The following is a 15,769-nucleotide window of genomic DNA, read 5'->3' as shown; positions in this document are numbered from 1 at the left end:
AGTACAAGGAAAAGCTTTTACTTGCTACTTGGTTTTTGTTTCGGATATTCTTTATCTGAAACAAAATGTTCTTTATCAGTGATATGCCTGTGCCTTAATTATGAATCAATGTATATGTCTTGATTGGGACTCATTTTTGAAAATTATAATTCTAAACTTGATAGAAACTCTACATGGTTTTGGTTAATGGTATAAAAATTAAAAACAACCATCAGGGGTTAGTCTAGTAGTAGAAAAAAATCATCATACAAAAAAAGTGTAATACTACACAAAGTACATAATTAAAAACAGATAAATATGCTTCTATATGATATTTTCCCCGTTTGTACTTATATTAAAAGGTAGCTGATGATAGTCTAACCACAGGAGTCATACCTATGGAAGTCTTAAAATTCCTTTCAGCCCGGCCGGGCGTGGCTCAGCGGTTGAGCATCGACCTAGAATCCAAGCGATCGAGGTTCGATTCCCCGTCAGGGCACATGCCCGGGTTGCGGGCTCGATCCCCAGTCGGGGGCGTGCAGAAGGCAGCCAGTCAATGGCTCTCTCATCATTGATGTTTCTATCTCTCTCTCTCTCTGTCCCTTTCCTTTCCTCTCTCTGAAATCAATAAAGATAAAATAATAATAAAAAATTCCTTTCAATAAGACTTACAATTCCTTGCTTAGTAGGCTATTCAGTGTTGACTATGCATCTTGACTGCAGAATCTTTGTCATATATTCAAAGTAAAAATTATACTTTGAATGTTTAAATATAAAATACAAGAAAATGGGAATCACACAAATGCATTCTAGAGGTAAAAAACATAGTTAAATGCTAAATTTTGGCCAAAAAACTAAAAAATCATACTCACACCTAACATTAGTTGAGTATGTATATACTAGACATAATTTATAGACATCCTTATTTAGTATTAAGCTCCTCAATGTACAAGGTATTATTATTGATATTACTGGAATATCTAAAATTCTTAGGGAAAATTTCATTACTTCTGAGCATCCTAGAAAACTAAAAGGAAATACCAATTTCTGAGACTAACACTAGTACAATTAAAATTAATTCATCCTAATGATTTATCACTTGAGAAGCTGGATCATCATTAGTAATCTTATAAGCACTGTATTGGGAAAACAGAAATGAGGGCAACAAGCAAGAGTTTACATATGGGGATAGCAAACAATAAGACTGGAGAAATACCATGCTTGTGGACAGGAAGAATTAACATCCTCAAATGTCCATACTACCCAAAGTGATCTACAGATTCAATGCAATCCCTATAAAAACATCAATGTCATCTTTCAGAGAACTAGAACAAATAATCCTAAAATTTATATGGAACCACAAAAGACCCCAAATAGCCAAAGCAATCTTGAAAAACAAGAACAAAGTTGGAGGTTATCATGCTACCTAATATGAAACTATGTTACAAAACTATAGTAATCAGCATGGTACTGGTATAAAAACAAACACAGAGATCAGTAGAACAGAGAGAGAATCCAGATATGTACCCATGTCCATATGGTAAATTAATCTATGACAAAGGAGACAAGAATATACAATGGGGTAAAGACAGGCTTTAATAAATAGTGTTGGGAAAACTGGAGAGATACATGCAAAAGAATAAAACTGGGTCACTTTCTTATACCAAATACAAGAGTAAACTCAAATTTTTAAAGACTGGAATGTAAGACCTGACACCATAAAACTCCTAGAAGAAAACACAGGGAGTAAATTCTTTGACATCACTCTTAGTAATATATTTTTTGGATATTTCGCCTCAGGCAACGGAAACAAAAGAAAATTAAACAAATGGGCATACAATCAAACTAAAAAGGTTTTGCACAACAAAGGAAACCATCAGCAAGATGAAAAGACAGCCTACTGAATGGGAGAAGATATTCGCCAATAATACATTCAATAAGTGGTCAATAGCGAAAATATATAAGAAATTCATAAAACACCAACAAACAAACAATCCAATTAAAAAATGGGCAGAGGACCTAAACAGACATTTCTCCAAAGAGGACATATGGACAGATGGCCAAGAGACATATGAAAAGATGCTCACCATCACTAGTCATAAGAGAAATGCAAACTAAAACCACCATGAGATATCACCTTTCGGAATGGCTATCATTAATAAATCAATAAACAAGTGTTGGCAAGGGTGTGGAGAAAAGGAGGGCCTTGACAATACCATGCTAAGCGAAATGAGTCAGTCAGAAAAAGCTAAGAACCATATGATTTCACTCTTATGTGGGATATAAAACTGAAACTCAGAGACACAGACAACAGTGTGGTGGTTACCAGAGGGAAGGGGAATGGGGGGGAGTAAAGAGTAAAGGGGGCTAAATATATGGTGACTGAAGATGATCCGACTTTGAATGCTGAGCACACAATGCTATATACAGATCATATATCATTGTACTGTGCACTTGAAACCTATATAATCTTATTACCCAATGTCACACCAATAAATTTAATTAAAAAAAGTAAGAATTACAAAATTAAATGTAAAAAAAAAAAAATGCAGATTGCCCAAGTGCTGGGTTTCCTTGGCTGGACACACGTGGAGATAATAAAAGATTTATCCAGTTCACATAAATAAATAAATAAATAAATAAATAAATAAATAATCTTCAAGGGCACAAACATTGTCTTACACATCCTTTTACATGCCCTATTGCAAGTGGCAGAGATCTGGGCACAGTAAGACAGGCATAAATACTTGCTGAATTTCATATAATCATCTTGTCAATTAACCTCTCTACTTAAGGGTGAAATGCATGATATGTCCTCCCAATACAATAGGAGAAAATTCAACTTTATTTAAACTTTCCAATGACTTCAATTCTAGAGCAAAGGAGAATATAAATGCTTTCTGTTAATAAACTATTTTCATCTTTTGAGATAAAAGAGTCTTCTAAAATAATGACAACTGCCCAGCCGGCAAGGCTCAGCGGTTGAGCATTGACCTAGGATCCAGGGGATCTTGGTTCGATTCCCGGTCAGGGCACATGCCCGAGTTGCGGGCTTGGTCCCCAGCGGGGGGCCGTGCAGGAGGCAGCCGGTCAATGACTCTCTCATTATTGATATTTCTATCTCTCTATCTCCCTTCCTCTCTCTGAAATCAATAAAGATATACTTTAAAAAAATAAATTAAATTAAATAATGACAACTAATTATTTGGCAAGGACTGGGGTATATGGGGAAAAGAACTATCAGTCTTAGTTTAGTCTGGAACATTTTAAGTGGAAGTTAGGTGCCTGGATATCTTGGATGGAGCCAAAGTTGCTATGAAGAGCCATGAATGTGGATCTGAATGTTATGGCCTGTGAGATCAGACAGGAACATTTTAGAAAATTCAATGGCAGGAAGGAGAAAACATACAAAGTATTCAAACAGAGAATATAAAGTAATTAAATCATGCTACTATGTCCCAAGCCATTTGTTTTAAGCACTATAGAGCTTTGAAAAAATAAAAGTCAAGATTAAAATTTTCGAGAGAACAGAAATTTAAAAAAATGATACAGTGAACTTGAAAAAAAATAGCCAAATAGAAATTCTAGAACCAAAAAATAAAATAGCCAAAATTAAGGACTTGTCAACTGATCAGTTTCATAGCACATTAGATGAAGAGAGAATCAGTAAAGGGAAACTATTCAGAATAAAGCACAAGAAATATAAGAATGAAAAATATAGAAGAGAGAATAAGAGACAAAGTTTACAGTAAGAAAGTATAATTTGCATGTAATTGAAGTGCCAGAATCAAAGGAGAGAAATAAAAAATCTAGATACATTAAAGTGTCTAGATTTGAAAATATCAAAGTATCTAGATACATCAAAGTATCTAGATGTAGAAAACCACAGACAAAAACAAAATTTTGTGAGTAGGTAGCAGGAAAATAAAATTACAACTAAAGGAACAGAATAAAACTGACTTCCTTCCCTATGGCAATACACAAAAATAATGTCCTAACTTAGGTTTATTATAACAAAGCAAGGTTGGCTTAACATTTGAAAAATTGGTATAATTTACCACACTAATATAACAAAAGAGAAAAATATAATCATTTCAAAAGATGTAGAAAAATCATTTGATAAGATAGAATACCTATTCATAACAAAAATTATCCTTACAAACCAGAAGGAACGGAAAAGCTAATAAAGCTTATATCCCAAAAACGTACAGTGACCATGCTTAATAATGAAAGCTTTCTTTTTGCAATGAGGAATCAGACAATGGCTTTTATCACTATTTCCATTATCTTGCTAGTGTTAGCCAGATCAGGAAGGCATAGAAGATATTCAAGGTATAAGGATTAGAAGAGACAAAAACCATCATTAACAGACGATGTGATTTTGTACATAAAAAATCCAAAATTATTATTTTTATAGATAAACCCATTTCTTTCCATATAGATTCATCTATATTAGCCACATCTTTTATAACAGCAACAAAAAATTAGGTACCTAGAAATAAATCTAATAAAAGATGAGGAACCTCTGTATAGAAGACAATTATTAAAAGAAATCAAGACAAATAAATGGAGAAATAGTCCATCTTCATCTATTAGAAGACTCAATATCATAAAAATATCAATTCTCCTCAGATTTATCAGACACAATATAATCCCAACCAAAATCTAAACAGGTGTGTGCAGAGGGGGGAATTGGAGGCAATTTGACAAGCTAATTATAAAATTTATACTTAAGTGTCAATTTATATAGAAGCCAGGAACAACTGAAATATAAAGCCTTAGAAAATAGAATGGTAGGAGAGTAAGGGTGGGTAAACAGAAAAATAGAATAGCAGGCTGAGAAACAGACCCACACACGTGTGATCAATGATTTCTGACAAGGTAGCATATCAAAGTAGGTTTTTCAATATACAGTGCTGGATAACCCTACATCCATATGGAAGGAAATGAAACTGAATTCCTATCACACATCCTACAAATCAAATTTGAGGAAGAAACAACAAAGAAAGTTTTAGGAGACAATACAGGAAAATATCTTCATGACCTTAAAATATAAACAAACCACTGCCCTGGCTGAGGTGGCTCATTGGTTGGACATCACCCTGTGCACTGAAAGGTTTCCAGTTCGATTCCCAGTCAGGGCAAATGCCTGGGTTGAGGGTTCAATTTCCGGTACGGGGTGTGCAGGAGGCAGCCGATCAATGTTTCACTCTCACATTGATGTTTCTCTCTCTCTCTCCCCCTTCCTTTCTTTCTAAAAATCAAGTTTTAAAAATCTTTTAAAAAATTAGAAAAGGAACTACTGAAATTATAAACTGTAAAAAGGCAAATCCATAAGGTAGGAAAAAATATTTGCAACATGTATAACCAATAAATGGCTCATATACAGAAATACAGAAAGAAGAAAACATATTTAACAACAAATCAGTCAGAAAAAGATAATCCAGAAGAACAATGGGCAAGAGACTTGAACAGGCACTTCATAAAAGGGGAAATATATGTGGCCAATAAAATTCTGAAAAGATTCTAACCTCATTGTTTCAGGAAAATGCAAATTAAAGCCATGGTAAGATAACACTTCACATCCATCAGAATAGCTAAAATTAAAAAGATCCACAATACCAAGTATAGGCTAGGACAGGAAATAACACTGCTATAGGAGTATTCAGCACTTGGAAAACAACTCGGTGTTACCTGCCAAAGTTGAAAATACAATGATTCTATGACCCATCAATTCCATTCCTATGTATTTATCCCACAGAAACACATGAAAACATGTGCAACAGGAGATACAGATATATTCATAAAATTATTATTGTAATGCTCCCAAGCTGGAAATAGTCCATATGCTCATCAACATTAACATGAATAAATTACAGTACATACATGCAATGGAATATTACACAGCAATGAAAACTAATAAACTACGGCTATATGCAAAAATATGAATGTCACAAACATCATGTTGAGTAAAAGAAGCCAGATATAAAATAATTCACATTATATGATTTGTTTTAAATCAGTTTAAAAGAAAAAAGCAATGCTGCTTAGACCTGAGGTGCTGTCACTGGAAAGAGACACTCGGAAGAGGAGGACTTCTGGAGCAGAACCAGCAATGTTATACTTCTTGACCTGAATAGTGGTTACAGGTTTGTATCACAGTAATTTATCAAGCAATTCTCTTATGTTTTACGCACTTTTCTATATGTCTGTTCTATTTCATATCAAAATTGTTTAAAGAAATTAAAACTAAATAACTTACCCTGAGACTAACATCTGCCCATTGTGAGAAAAAGCACAAGCCAGAACAGGAGCACTGTGCCCACTCAGTGCACTTTTATATTTTAATTCAAAGCCTGCAAATAATAAGGGGAGAAAAATTAGCAAGCTGGCCTTGCTTAGGATTCATTCTTAAGTCAAAAAACTATTACACTTATTTATTCAATTAATCTTCGAGTGCCTAAAGGACACAAATGCAAAAAATCCTCAAGAAACTCAGGTATTGGAATGCAGTATGATTAAGTGGTTTCAAAAGTTCAGAAATGCATAAAGAAAACTGTGTACTCAGCAAACACTAGACAGAGGGTTGCTATAATTATCAAATGTTTAAAATATATAAAAATTTGAAGTATATTACAATCTTGGTATTTAATTTTAAAATGTTATATATTTTAATTAATATACATATACCAATTGCCCAAATGTCTAAAAGGAATGAGATACCTGTAGCTTTTAAAATCTGATGTTAAGTATTTTCTCATTTCATAAATGAAAAATGGTAATTTATACATCCTATGATTCCAATATATCTTATAATATGCATGCCAAGTATGATAACACTAAAATCCTTTTATGCTTTCTATAAGCACTTGAAAAGAAATATCACAACTATTTTAAAGGTAAACCAAGGGAATTCAATATATTGTAATGACAACCTACACAAATAATTATTAAAAAGAAAATTGGCCCGGCCAGGTGTGCTCAGGGGTTGAGCATCAACCTATGATGCAGGAGATCGTGGTTCGATTCCCGGTCAGGGCACGTGCCTGGGTCGTGGGCTCAATCCCCAGTGGGGGTCTTGCAGAAGGCAGATCAATGACTCACTCATCATTAATTGTTTCTCTCTCTCTCTCTGAAATCAATAAAGATTTTTTAAAAAGAAAAAGAAAATTGGTGTGAGGGGACAAGGAACTAAGTGAAATCTATAATTTCCTCAGACCTAATAAAAACTTTTTTGAAGTGTTAATGGCTCATAAGGATGGCAAGCATTTACCTAAACTCAAAGGTCATTAGAGCAAGTGTCAACAACAAATAGGTTTTCTTCTTTACTATTAAATATATATTTAATTTCTATTCAAAATAGAAAAAAATATATATATTTTTATCTAGGAGAACCGATGTGGGCATTAAAAGCACTCACTATGTGGAACATATAGATCAACAAGTAGGCATATCGATCAGAGCAAAAATGTTAAGCTGCCAACCAAATGAAGACCACAAAACTTGCAATATGACCATAAGAAAAGGTTCTATTCTCAAATATAAGATCCATATGTCTAGCTACTTCCCCCCTACATATAAGCAACTAAAATTAGTTACAAGTCATGACAAATGCTTTATTAAAAGGCTTTAACTGCACGTCTGTAAATTGTTTTTTAAAGAATCAGTGGAAAGACATTTTCCAGACAATGTATGAAAAGCTTTACTTTTGAACAATTTTATTAAAAATATATTGTTTCACCCTGGCTGGTGTTGCTCAGTGGTTAGAGCATCAGCCCTTGCACCAAAGGGTCTCCGGTTTGATTCCTAGTCAAGGGCACGTGGCTGGGTTGCAGGTTTGATCCCTGGACCCAACCAGGGTGGGTGGATGAGGCAACCAATTAATGTGTCTCTCTCACACTGATGTTCCTCTCTCTCTTCCCCCTCCCTCCCTCCCTTCCACTCTTTCTAAAAATCAATGGAAAAAATATCCTCGGGTGAGGGTTAACAACAACAAATACATATATATAGTGTTTAGAACATCTACACAAGTGATATTCATGGCTTCTTTTTTTTCAAAATTGATTTGAGAGAGAAGGGAAGGAAAGAGGAAGGGAAGAAGGGGGAGGGCAGGAGGAAGAGAGGGAGAGGGGAAAGGAGACAGAGACAAAGAAAAAAACCTTGCGTCCCACTTATTCATGCATTCATTGGTTGCTTCCAGTATGTGCCCTGAACCGAGATGGAACCCACAACCTTGGTGTATTGGGATGATACCATAACCAACTGAGCTACCCAGCCAGGGCTATTCATGGTTTCTTATAAGAATTTTACTTTGATAGGTAGGAACAGAAGGAAGAGGTAGGACAGACGAAAGAAGTAAAGGAACTCTATCCACATCAGCAAGTAACTAAATACATTAGAAGAATTACTAAGTGTAACCTAATGTGCAACGAATTAACTAAATTTCCACATAAAGAAATGCATCTATTTCCTGGTAATAGGCCCTTCTCTACACACTAGTATAATGACAAAGATTCTCTCCTTGACAACTCTGCCAGGCTCTTATGTGCCCTCTTCTCGACTAGTCCTTGATCTTGGCCTATAGAGACATGAACACAGTTTCTAAGGGCTCAAGGTTGCATCCCCAGGATGACCCTAGCCCTCTTAAAGTGCCTGCCTGAGAAAGCTCAAGGCTGTCAAAAAAATTTTACTATGGGTTTCAGCCAACACCTGAAAATAGGGCTCCTGACTCCCAGGCTCAGTGGGAAGGTAGGAGCTTAACTTTCACAAGCTTCAATTAGCAAACCCAGATGAGTTTCACATGGAACAATTCCACCTCTTCCTACTTTCTGTAATTTTTCACTTCCTTGACTCTACAGACCACCCACTTAGCCACCTCATTCCATCATTCTTCCTTTAAAAAGCTGTCACCTCTGTATTATCTGAAGTAGAGTTCAGTTCATGCTGGACTTTTTCCTATTGCAATAGTATATTACTGGTTAAAATCTGTCCTTACCACTTTAACTACTGTACCTCTTTGTTTACCTTTGATAATAATTATGAACAACAAAATGTAGTCTGTGATATAACTGAAACTTTATAGATAATAAAATATTTTTAGGCATCTGAAGCAGATGGCCAATTGACCCTGTATTTCAGAATTCCCATTAAAATGGTAATAAATGAATTAATAAAGATATAAATTCACATCAATGAAGAGAACAGGAAGGAGGCATCAACAAATCAGAAATTAAAAGCAAATTAATTGATGAGGTAGTTTAGAGGAGTAACAGCCCAGAATGCCAAGAGAAATTAATCTGCCTTAGGAAACCCCAAAAGACTTGGGACTATCAACATCCGGGAAAAAGGAAAGCCTGAATGACACAAATACAGGCCTAGAAAAAGTACCTAAAAGTTTATGAAACACTCAGTATCTTCCTCCAATCCCTCCCTGACCCACCACAGCATGTTGCTCCACAATCAGATGCTCTCCCCAGGCAAACATTTCTAAGGAAAATAACTGCCAGGGGAGATGCATGGCAGGTCCAGAGGTAAGAAAACCCAAATTCTCTAAGCCCCCAGCTCTTCCCAGTAAGGGCCAACAGCCCGCCTCCTTAACTAAAGGGAAGCCAGCAACAACAAATCACCATGTGCACAGACCTTCTAAACATCTTATCATTGTCTAATTCTTAAATGTCAATAGGATACAAGATCACCAGACATTTTCTTTAGGTAACTACATGAAAGAAAAAGATCAGGGTAAACCAAAAAAATGGCCCAAGAGCAAACAAAGATGATCAGGGGGGAAAAGGAAACTTAAAAACAAAACAAAAAGTCTCTCATTGGTATCCTGAGTTTTTTTCAAGGATCTTGCATTCATAAAATAAAAGGAGACTATGACAAAGAAACAGAGAAGATCAGCTTTTAGAAACTGAAAATGTGATTGATGAGATGAAAAAAATTCAAAAGAAAGTTAAAAGATAAAACTGAGGAAATTTTTCCATAAAGTAGAAAAAAAGATAGAAAGATAAATGTGTGTGTGGGGGGGACGACAAAGAATCAGAAGGACCAACACAATTAATGGGAGTGATACAAAGAGAGGAAGTAGAGACGAAATTATTAAAGAAATAACATAAAGAAATACTGTATTCCAAAATTGAACGACTTCAGTTTCTTGACTGAAGGAATAGTATGATGCATGAGGAAAAGATCCCCTCCCCAAAAAATAAACTATAACTACAGTGAATAAATATAAAATATGCTAGTATAAACAGTATTTGTAGACTCTGTGAAAACCACCAAAAGACTTGAAAACAGGTAAAGTGCAAAATGTAGTTACCTCTGTGTGTGCTGGTGGTGAGCTCACAACCAGCAGTGAGCAAAAAATTTTTAAATCATTTGTATGTATTACTGACTAAAAGTTCTTAAAACATTTTAATAATCACTCTTAGGTATCCAGAGTACTTTAGGTAAACATATTAATTACAATAGAAATTTTATCTGGATCACAAATAATTTTAGAGAACTACTCATTGAATACATACCTAAGATATGGCTGAAAGAAACCACCCAAATTTTGATCTGGCAATCCTGACCACATGATGCTAATCGAAAACACTGAAGACCTTGCTCTCCATCTAAAAAGGTAAATTTGTTAAAAATAAATACCTAAGAATTGATAAAACATTTAAACCAAAAAATTTTCTTATACTGAGATGTTAATTCTATTCATATGAACCATGCAAGCAATATTAATTACCTTATACCATATAATGTCAGTTGAAGAATTTCTTTTAAACAAGGTTCTTCAAAAGATTATAACTTTAGCTCCTAAAGTTGTTACAACTAAATATCTTTTTATTTAGCTTCCACTAAGAATATAACAGAAGGCGCCCGGCCGGGCATGGCTCAGCAGTTGAGCGTTGACCTAGGATCCAGGCGATCGGGTTTGAGTCCCGGTCAGGGCACATGCCCGGGTTGCGGGCTCGATCAATGACTCTCTCATCACTGATGTTTCTATCTCTCTCTCCCCCCCTCCTTTCCTCTCTCTGAAATCAATAAAGATATATTTAAAAAAAAAAAAAAAAGAATATAACAGAAGGCTGCAAGGGCCAGTACTGAGTCACTAAGCCTCAGGCATCCTCCAAACCAATTTTAGAGTCCATGAGGTTAGCACTGATAGAAAAAATGTCGGTTATGATATGAATGTTAAATATTTATTCCCAACTTAAGGATACAGCCATTTCTTAAAAGCTTAGACTATACTTATATGAAATAATAATGAGATTTTTTCACATTTGATTTAATCATAACAAAGGCTGGAATTATATAAATCCAAAATAATATCAATTCAGTCCATTTGATTTGGTGGCAAATATTACACAAATTAGGGAATGTAATCAATTAGATTTGGTGTCTCCAAATAACCCCCACTAGTTTTTTATGCTTACTTGGATAATTTCAGGTATTACTATATACCCACCAGATAAGTTCCTAAATACTGGTGGATAAGCTCTGGCTGGTTTGGCTCAGTGGAGCGTCAGCTCATGGACTGAAGGGTTACAGGTTCAATTCCCAGTCAAGGGCATGTACCTCGATTGCAGGCTCGATCCCCAGCCCGGGTCAGGGCTCATGTGGGAGGCAACCAATCGATGTGTCTCTCTCACATCGATGTTTCTCCCTCTCCCCTCCTCCCTGCCTCCACTCTAAAAAAATGTAAATGGAAAAAAATATCCTTGAGTGAGGATTAAAAATAAGTAAATAAATACTTGTGGATAATGTAAATATTGATATCAACTCAATTTTATGAGCTCACCTAATACCACAGATCAGTTTCATCAAGGAAGTGTCATCACTCACATGCAGTAAGACCCAATTAAGAAACTTAGTATCCATCTTAAGATTGCACTCTGGTTTTGTAAATATTCAGTACATGGCACTTAAATAAAATATTTTATATACCTGAGTATATAAAATAAAATTTTTTCTATGGACTCTGTCTTGTTGACAGCACATACACTTCATTAACATGACAAATTAACTTCCTTCTCATTGAAAGTTTTTCTAACTTGATGGGACTTCCACATTTCAACAGCATTTTGGTTTTTAATAGCACAGGTTCAGCCAAAAGGCATCCCTTCTGAGAAAGATACTGATGAATATAAACAATTCCTGATTATCATTAAGCCTTTTTAAGGCAAAACATTTGACTCAATAAATGGCTAGACTCAGGAAAAGTTTTTTCATTGTTTGACGGAATAGATCCTTTGAGGTTAATTCTGAACTTTAAGTAGTGAGAATTCAGCTAGGACAATGGAAAATTATGGATCTTAAAACATGCCTATGTTCAATAGATAAATATAATATTTAGAAATATACTTTTCTTCAGGAAGATATTTAAATTGTAATAATAACCTAATCCAAGTTTTCTTTATCATTTAAAAACTAGAGACAGAGACAGAGAGAAAGAGAGAGAGAGAGATAGGATATGACTTTGGGTGTTGGGCACACAATGCAATATACAGATCATGTATCATAGAAATGTATTCTTGAAACCTATATGATCTTATTAACCAATGTCACCCAAATAAATTTAATTTAAAAAAGAAAGAAAAACAAGCTAACATCCAATCTCCATTTACAGGCATTCCTCTTTGTGCTGCACTTCACAGATGTGTTTTTTACAACAACACTGCAACTCACATTATTGCCATACTTGCTTTACTGTGCTGGTCTGGACTGACACCACAGTATCTCCGAGGTATGCCTGTATACAAATTAGATGTTATCAAATGTCCTTCCTCCTAGTCTAGTGCTATTCTCACTATAACTTCCTTTTCTAGTTGCCTGCTTTATTTCTAAGTAGGAATACCTATGCAACAGCCTCTCTAAAAGGTAAGACATATTTGGACTGATGTTTAAAAACTTTTAAATTCTCCAAATTAAAAAAATTGGGCTTTTTTGTAAACTATAGACGTTTTATAGGTATACAACAGTTGCTTAAAAAAACAACTGTAGAGAACTGATTTATCCTCAGGCACAAACGAGATTATTTTTCCTTATTTGAGCAAAATATCGCAAAGACAGAACAGTCAATATATCATAAGTATTTACTGATATTAACAAATACCAATTTAACAATAACAAATTAAAATTACACACTGTGTCTTTTAAGAAAACACAGTAGTTCCCACAAATTCCTGTAACAATCCCTTTTAAAGCATATATCAATCAATCTGTTTCAGGAAATTTACACAGGGTTAATATCTCAACATAAATTGAACTAAAGAAACTGAAGAGGCACAGATTGGAATTACACTGAGAAATATACTTGGACATATACTCTAAAGGCAGGCTAAGTATGTAGGTATTACAATTATTTTAGAATCTCACCTAGAATTCTGTGCCTGGTTTAATGAACCTTTCCAGGCCCCACCTGCTGCCAATCCCTCTAAAGACAGAACAAGGATGCCCTTAGTTTTACTCTAATATTAACATAATAATGGCATTTGAACTGAAAATCTATTTCAGATCATTTAGACTCAACAAGGAAACCTAAATCTCCCTACATTTCTATAATTCATCAAAGACTTATTGGGAGCATATAAAATCTGGAGCAGGTGCCACAGAGTGGAACAAATGGTTCTTGTCTGTTACAAGATGGTCTTAGAATAAAACAGCATAAAACAGCATATTAACAAAATAAATCATAATTAAACTAGGTAGGGAGTTTAATACAAGAATGGGTTCATGAAAAGGACATCTGTATTAATTTGCTACATGTTAAAACATTGAAAAACAAAATTTCAGCAAATCATTAAAAAGATTCTTACTCATCAGTCTTCCTCTCAAGGCTTACTATGAACCAGGCTCTAGGAAACACACCCAGGCCCTGTCCTCACAGAGCTTTCAGTCTAGGAAAAACACCATCAAGCATAATCTATATAAATAAACATATAAGTAAAAGTTGTGAGACTACTGTGAAAGAAAAAGTATGGAAATAAAAGGCTATCAAAATGCTTTAGACTGAGTTCAGGAGATAAGAGCAAGCAAGGGAGGCTCATCTAAAGGGACTTATTTTCCGCTGAAATCTAAAGGATGGTTAAGAGTGAACCAGGTGAACGGTCCACAGAGAAAAATCTTAGAAACACTGAAGGAATGAAATAAGGCCAGTGTGGCAAGAGGCCAAGTGGGATTTGAGATGAGGCAGGGAAACAGAACATGTAAGGTACTTACAGGGTTTGTATTATTGGATTTGATAGTTTATCTTACTTTAACATTATTTTTTAGTTGATTTTAGAGAGAAGGGGGAAGAGGGAGAAAGACAGAAAGGGGGGGGGAGAGAGAAATAGATTGATTGCCTCTTGCATGCCCACTGACTGGGGATCGAACCTGCAACCTAGATATGTGCCCTGACCTAGAATTGAACCTGCCACTCCTTGGTGTACAGGATGACACTCTAACCAAACCACACCTGCCAGGGCTCGCTTTAACATTATTTTAATGAGCCATGGTGGATCTGAAATAGGGGAGCGCCAACACCATCCTGCTACTGTTTGGACCTGTGCTGTACAGAAAGGTAGTGCCTGGCCACATGTGGCTACAGAACAGCTGAAATGAGGCTAGTCCAAATTGAGATGTGAAAAAATATACACACCAGATTTCAAAGACCTAATACCAAAAAATATACATATACTAAAGAACCCGATTTTCATATATTTGTTTGTAATTTCAATGTGATTAGAAAACATAAAGGCGAAGGATTATTCCTTAAAAGGAATAAATTAACAGGGCTCCTTATTTGATGAGATAAAAATGAATAAAAGAACCAAGAGTCATACACAAATTACAAACAGGATTCACTAATGCTTAAAAGAATAAAATAACTAACCAGAAACTGGCTGTGAAGAAAAATCGCAGCAGGTAATTCCAAGGTCATGTGCTTTTTCACTATGCAGACACCTCATTTTATCATCCCACACTGTTAGATCACCACAGGAGGAGCCAGTGACAAAGAGGTTCCCGTCGGGAGAAAATGCACAGGCCACCAAGGAGCCATCCTTGACACAACCACATCTGGAATGAAAGCAAGAAAAGGAGGTTTTCATTTCAGAGGATCTTTTACTTTGTAGCACAATTTCTAACAGAGCTTGATAAATGGCTTTCACAGAACTAGGAAGAAAGGGCTACAGATGCCTATAGAAATAAGATATCATTTTTACGCTATAAACTGAAACCTGCTTTCTAAAAATAAGAGGATTTAAACATTATCTTAACTAACATGTTCAAGCCTGAACTATGGGGATGCAAACCAAAGTTCATGTATCTTCATACTATTTTCCCACAGAGCCTATCAGTATGAACACATTAAAATCTACAAAACTTAACAAAAGCAATGGCAACCAACAATATCAACTATAATCACTTTTTAAAAGATGAAACAATTTTTATTGAATAACATGCTATTGGGGTCAAAGGCACTTTCAACTTTTGTATTAAAATCACCCAGAAGCAAAAGCCCTTTCACCTCATCTTCAAATACAAATTCTTTGTGAAAAGAAAATGCTGTGGACAAGCTAAAATTATTTTGGGACAGACAATCAAGAAGTGCTGTGCTACTGAGCTAACGATATCATCTTCTCAGGGAAAATAAACCAGTAAAAAAATGGCAAATGGTGCCATGTCCCATCCAGTGTTTAAATCTACAGCAGTGTACCATTTTACATCATTAATCACAAACATTAAGGAACTAATGCTACAGAGGCAGAATTCAAAGATTTCTCAGCTGACAGCTGTAGGTTATTCATAGAAA

At 35.2% G+C, this 15,769-nt stretch overlaps 1 protein-coding gene across 3 annotated transcripts in view; it reads right to left on the bottom strand.

Moving 5' to 3' along the window:
* Positions 1–15,769, bottom strand: part of LOC107541990 (bromodomain adjacent to zinc finger domain protein 2B) — a 294,279-nt gene that overhangs the window by 39,429 nt on the left and 239,081 nt on the right. For 2 of the 3 annotated variants that reach the window (XM_087819833.1, XM_016218463.2), the window contains 3 exons: positions 14,849–15,033; positions 10,503–10,595; positions 6,242–6,335 (listed from right to left, as the gene is read on the bottom strand). In XM_087819833.1, the coding sequence (XP_087675959.1) occupies positions 6,242–6,335; positions 10,503–10,595; positions 14,849–15,033 (372 nt within the window). Of the gene's footprint in view, positions 1–6,241; positions 6,336–10,502; positions 10,596–14,848; positions 15,034–15,769 lie in introns of those variants that run through there. The other variant, XM_087819832.1, reaches the window with a different exon arrangement.

This window comes from Miniopterus natalensis, chromosome 8 (genome assembly GCF_054644295.1).
Source record: "Miniopterus natalensis isolate mMinNat1 chromosome 8, mMinNat1.hap1, whole genome shotgun sequence".
Taxonomy (NCBI): domain Eukaryota; kingdom Metazoa; phylum Chordata; class Mammalia; order Chiroptera; family Miniopteridae; genus Miniopterus; species Miniopterus natalensis.
Note: the sequence above shows the minus strand (reverse complement) of the source record. Positions and strands in the feature narration are given on the sequence as shown.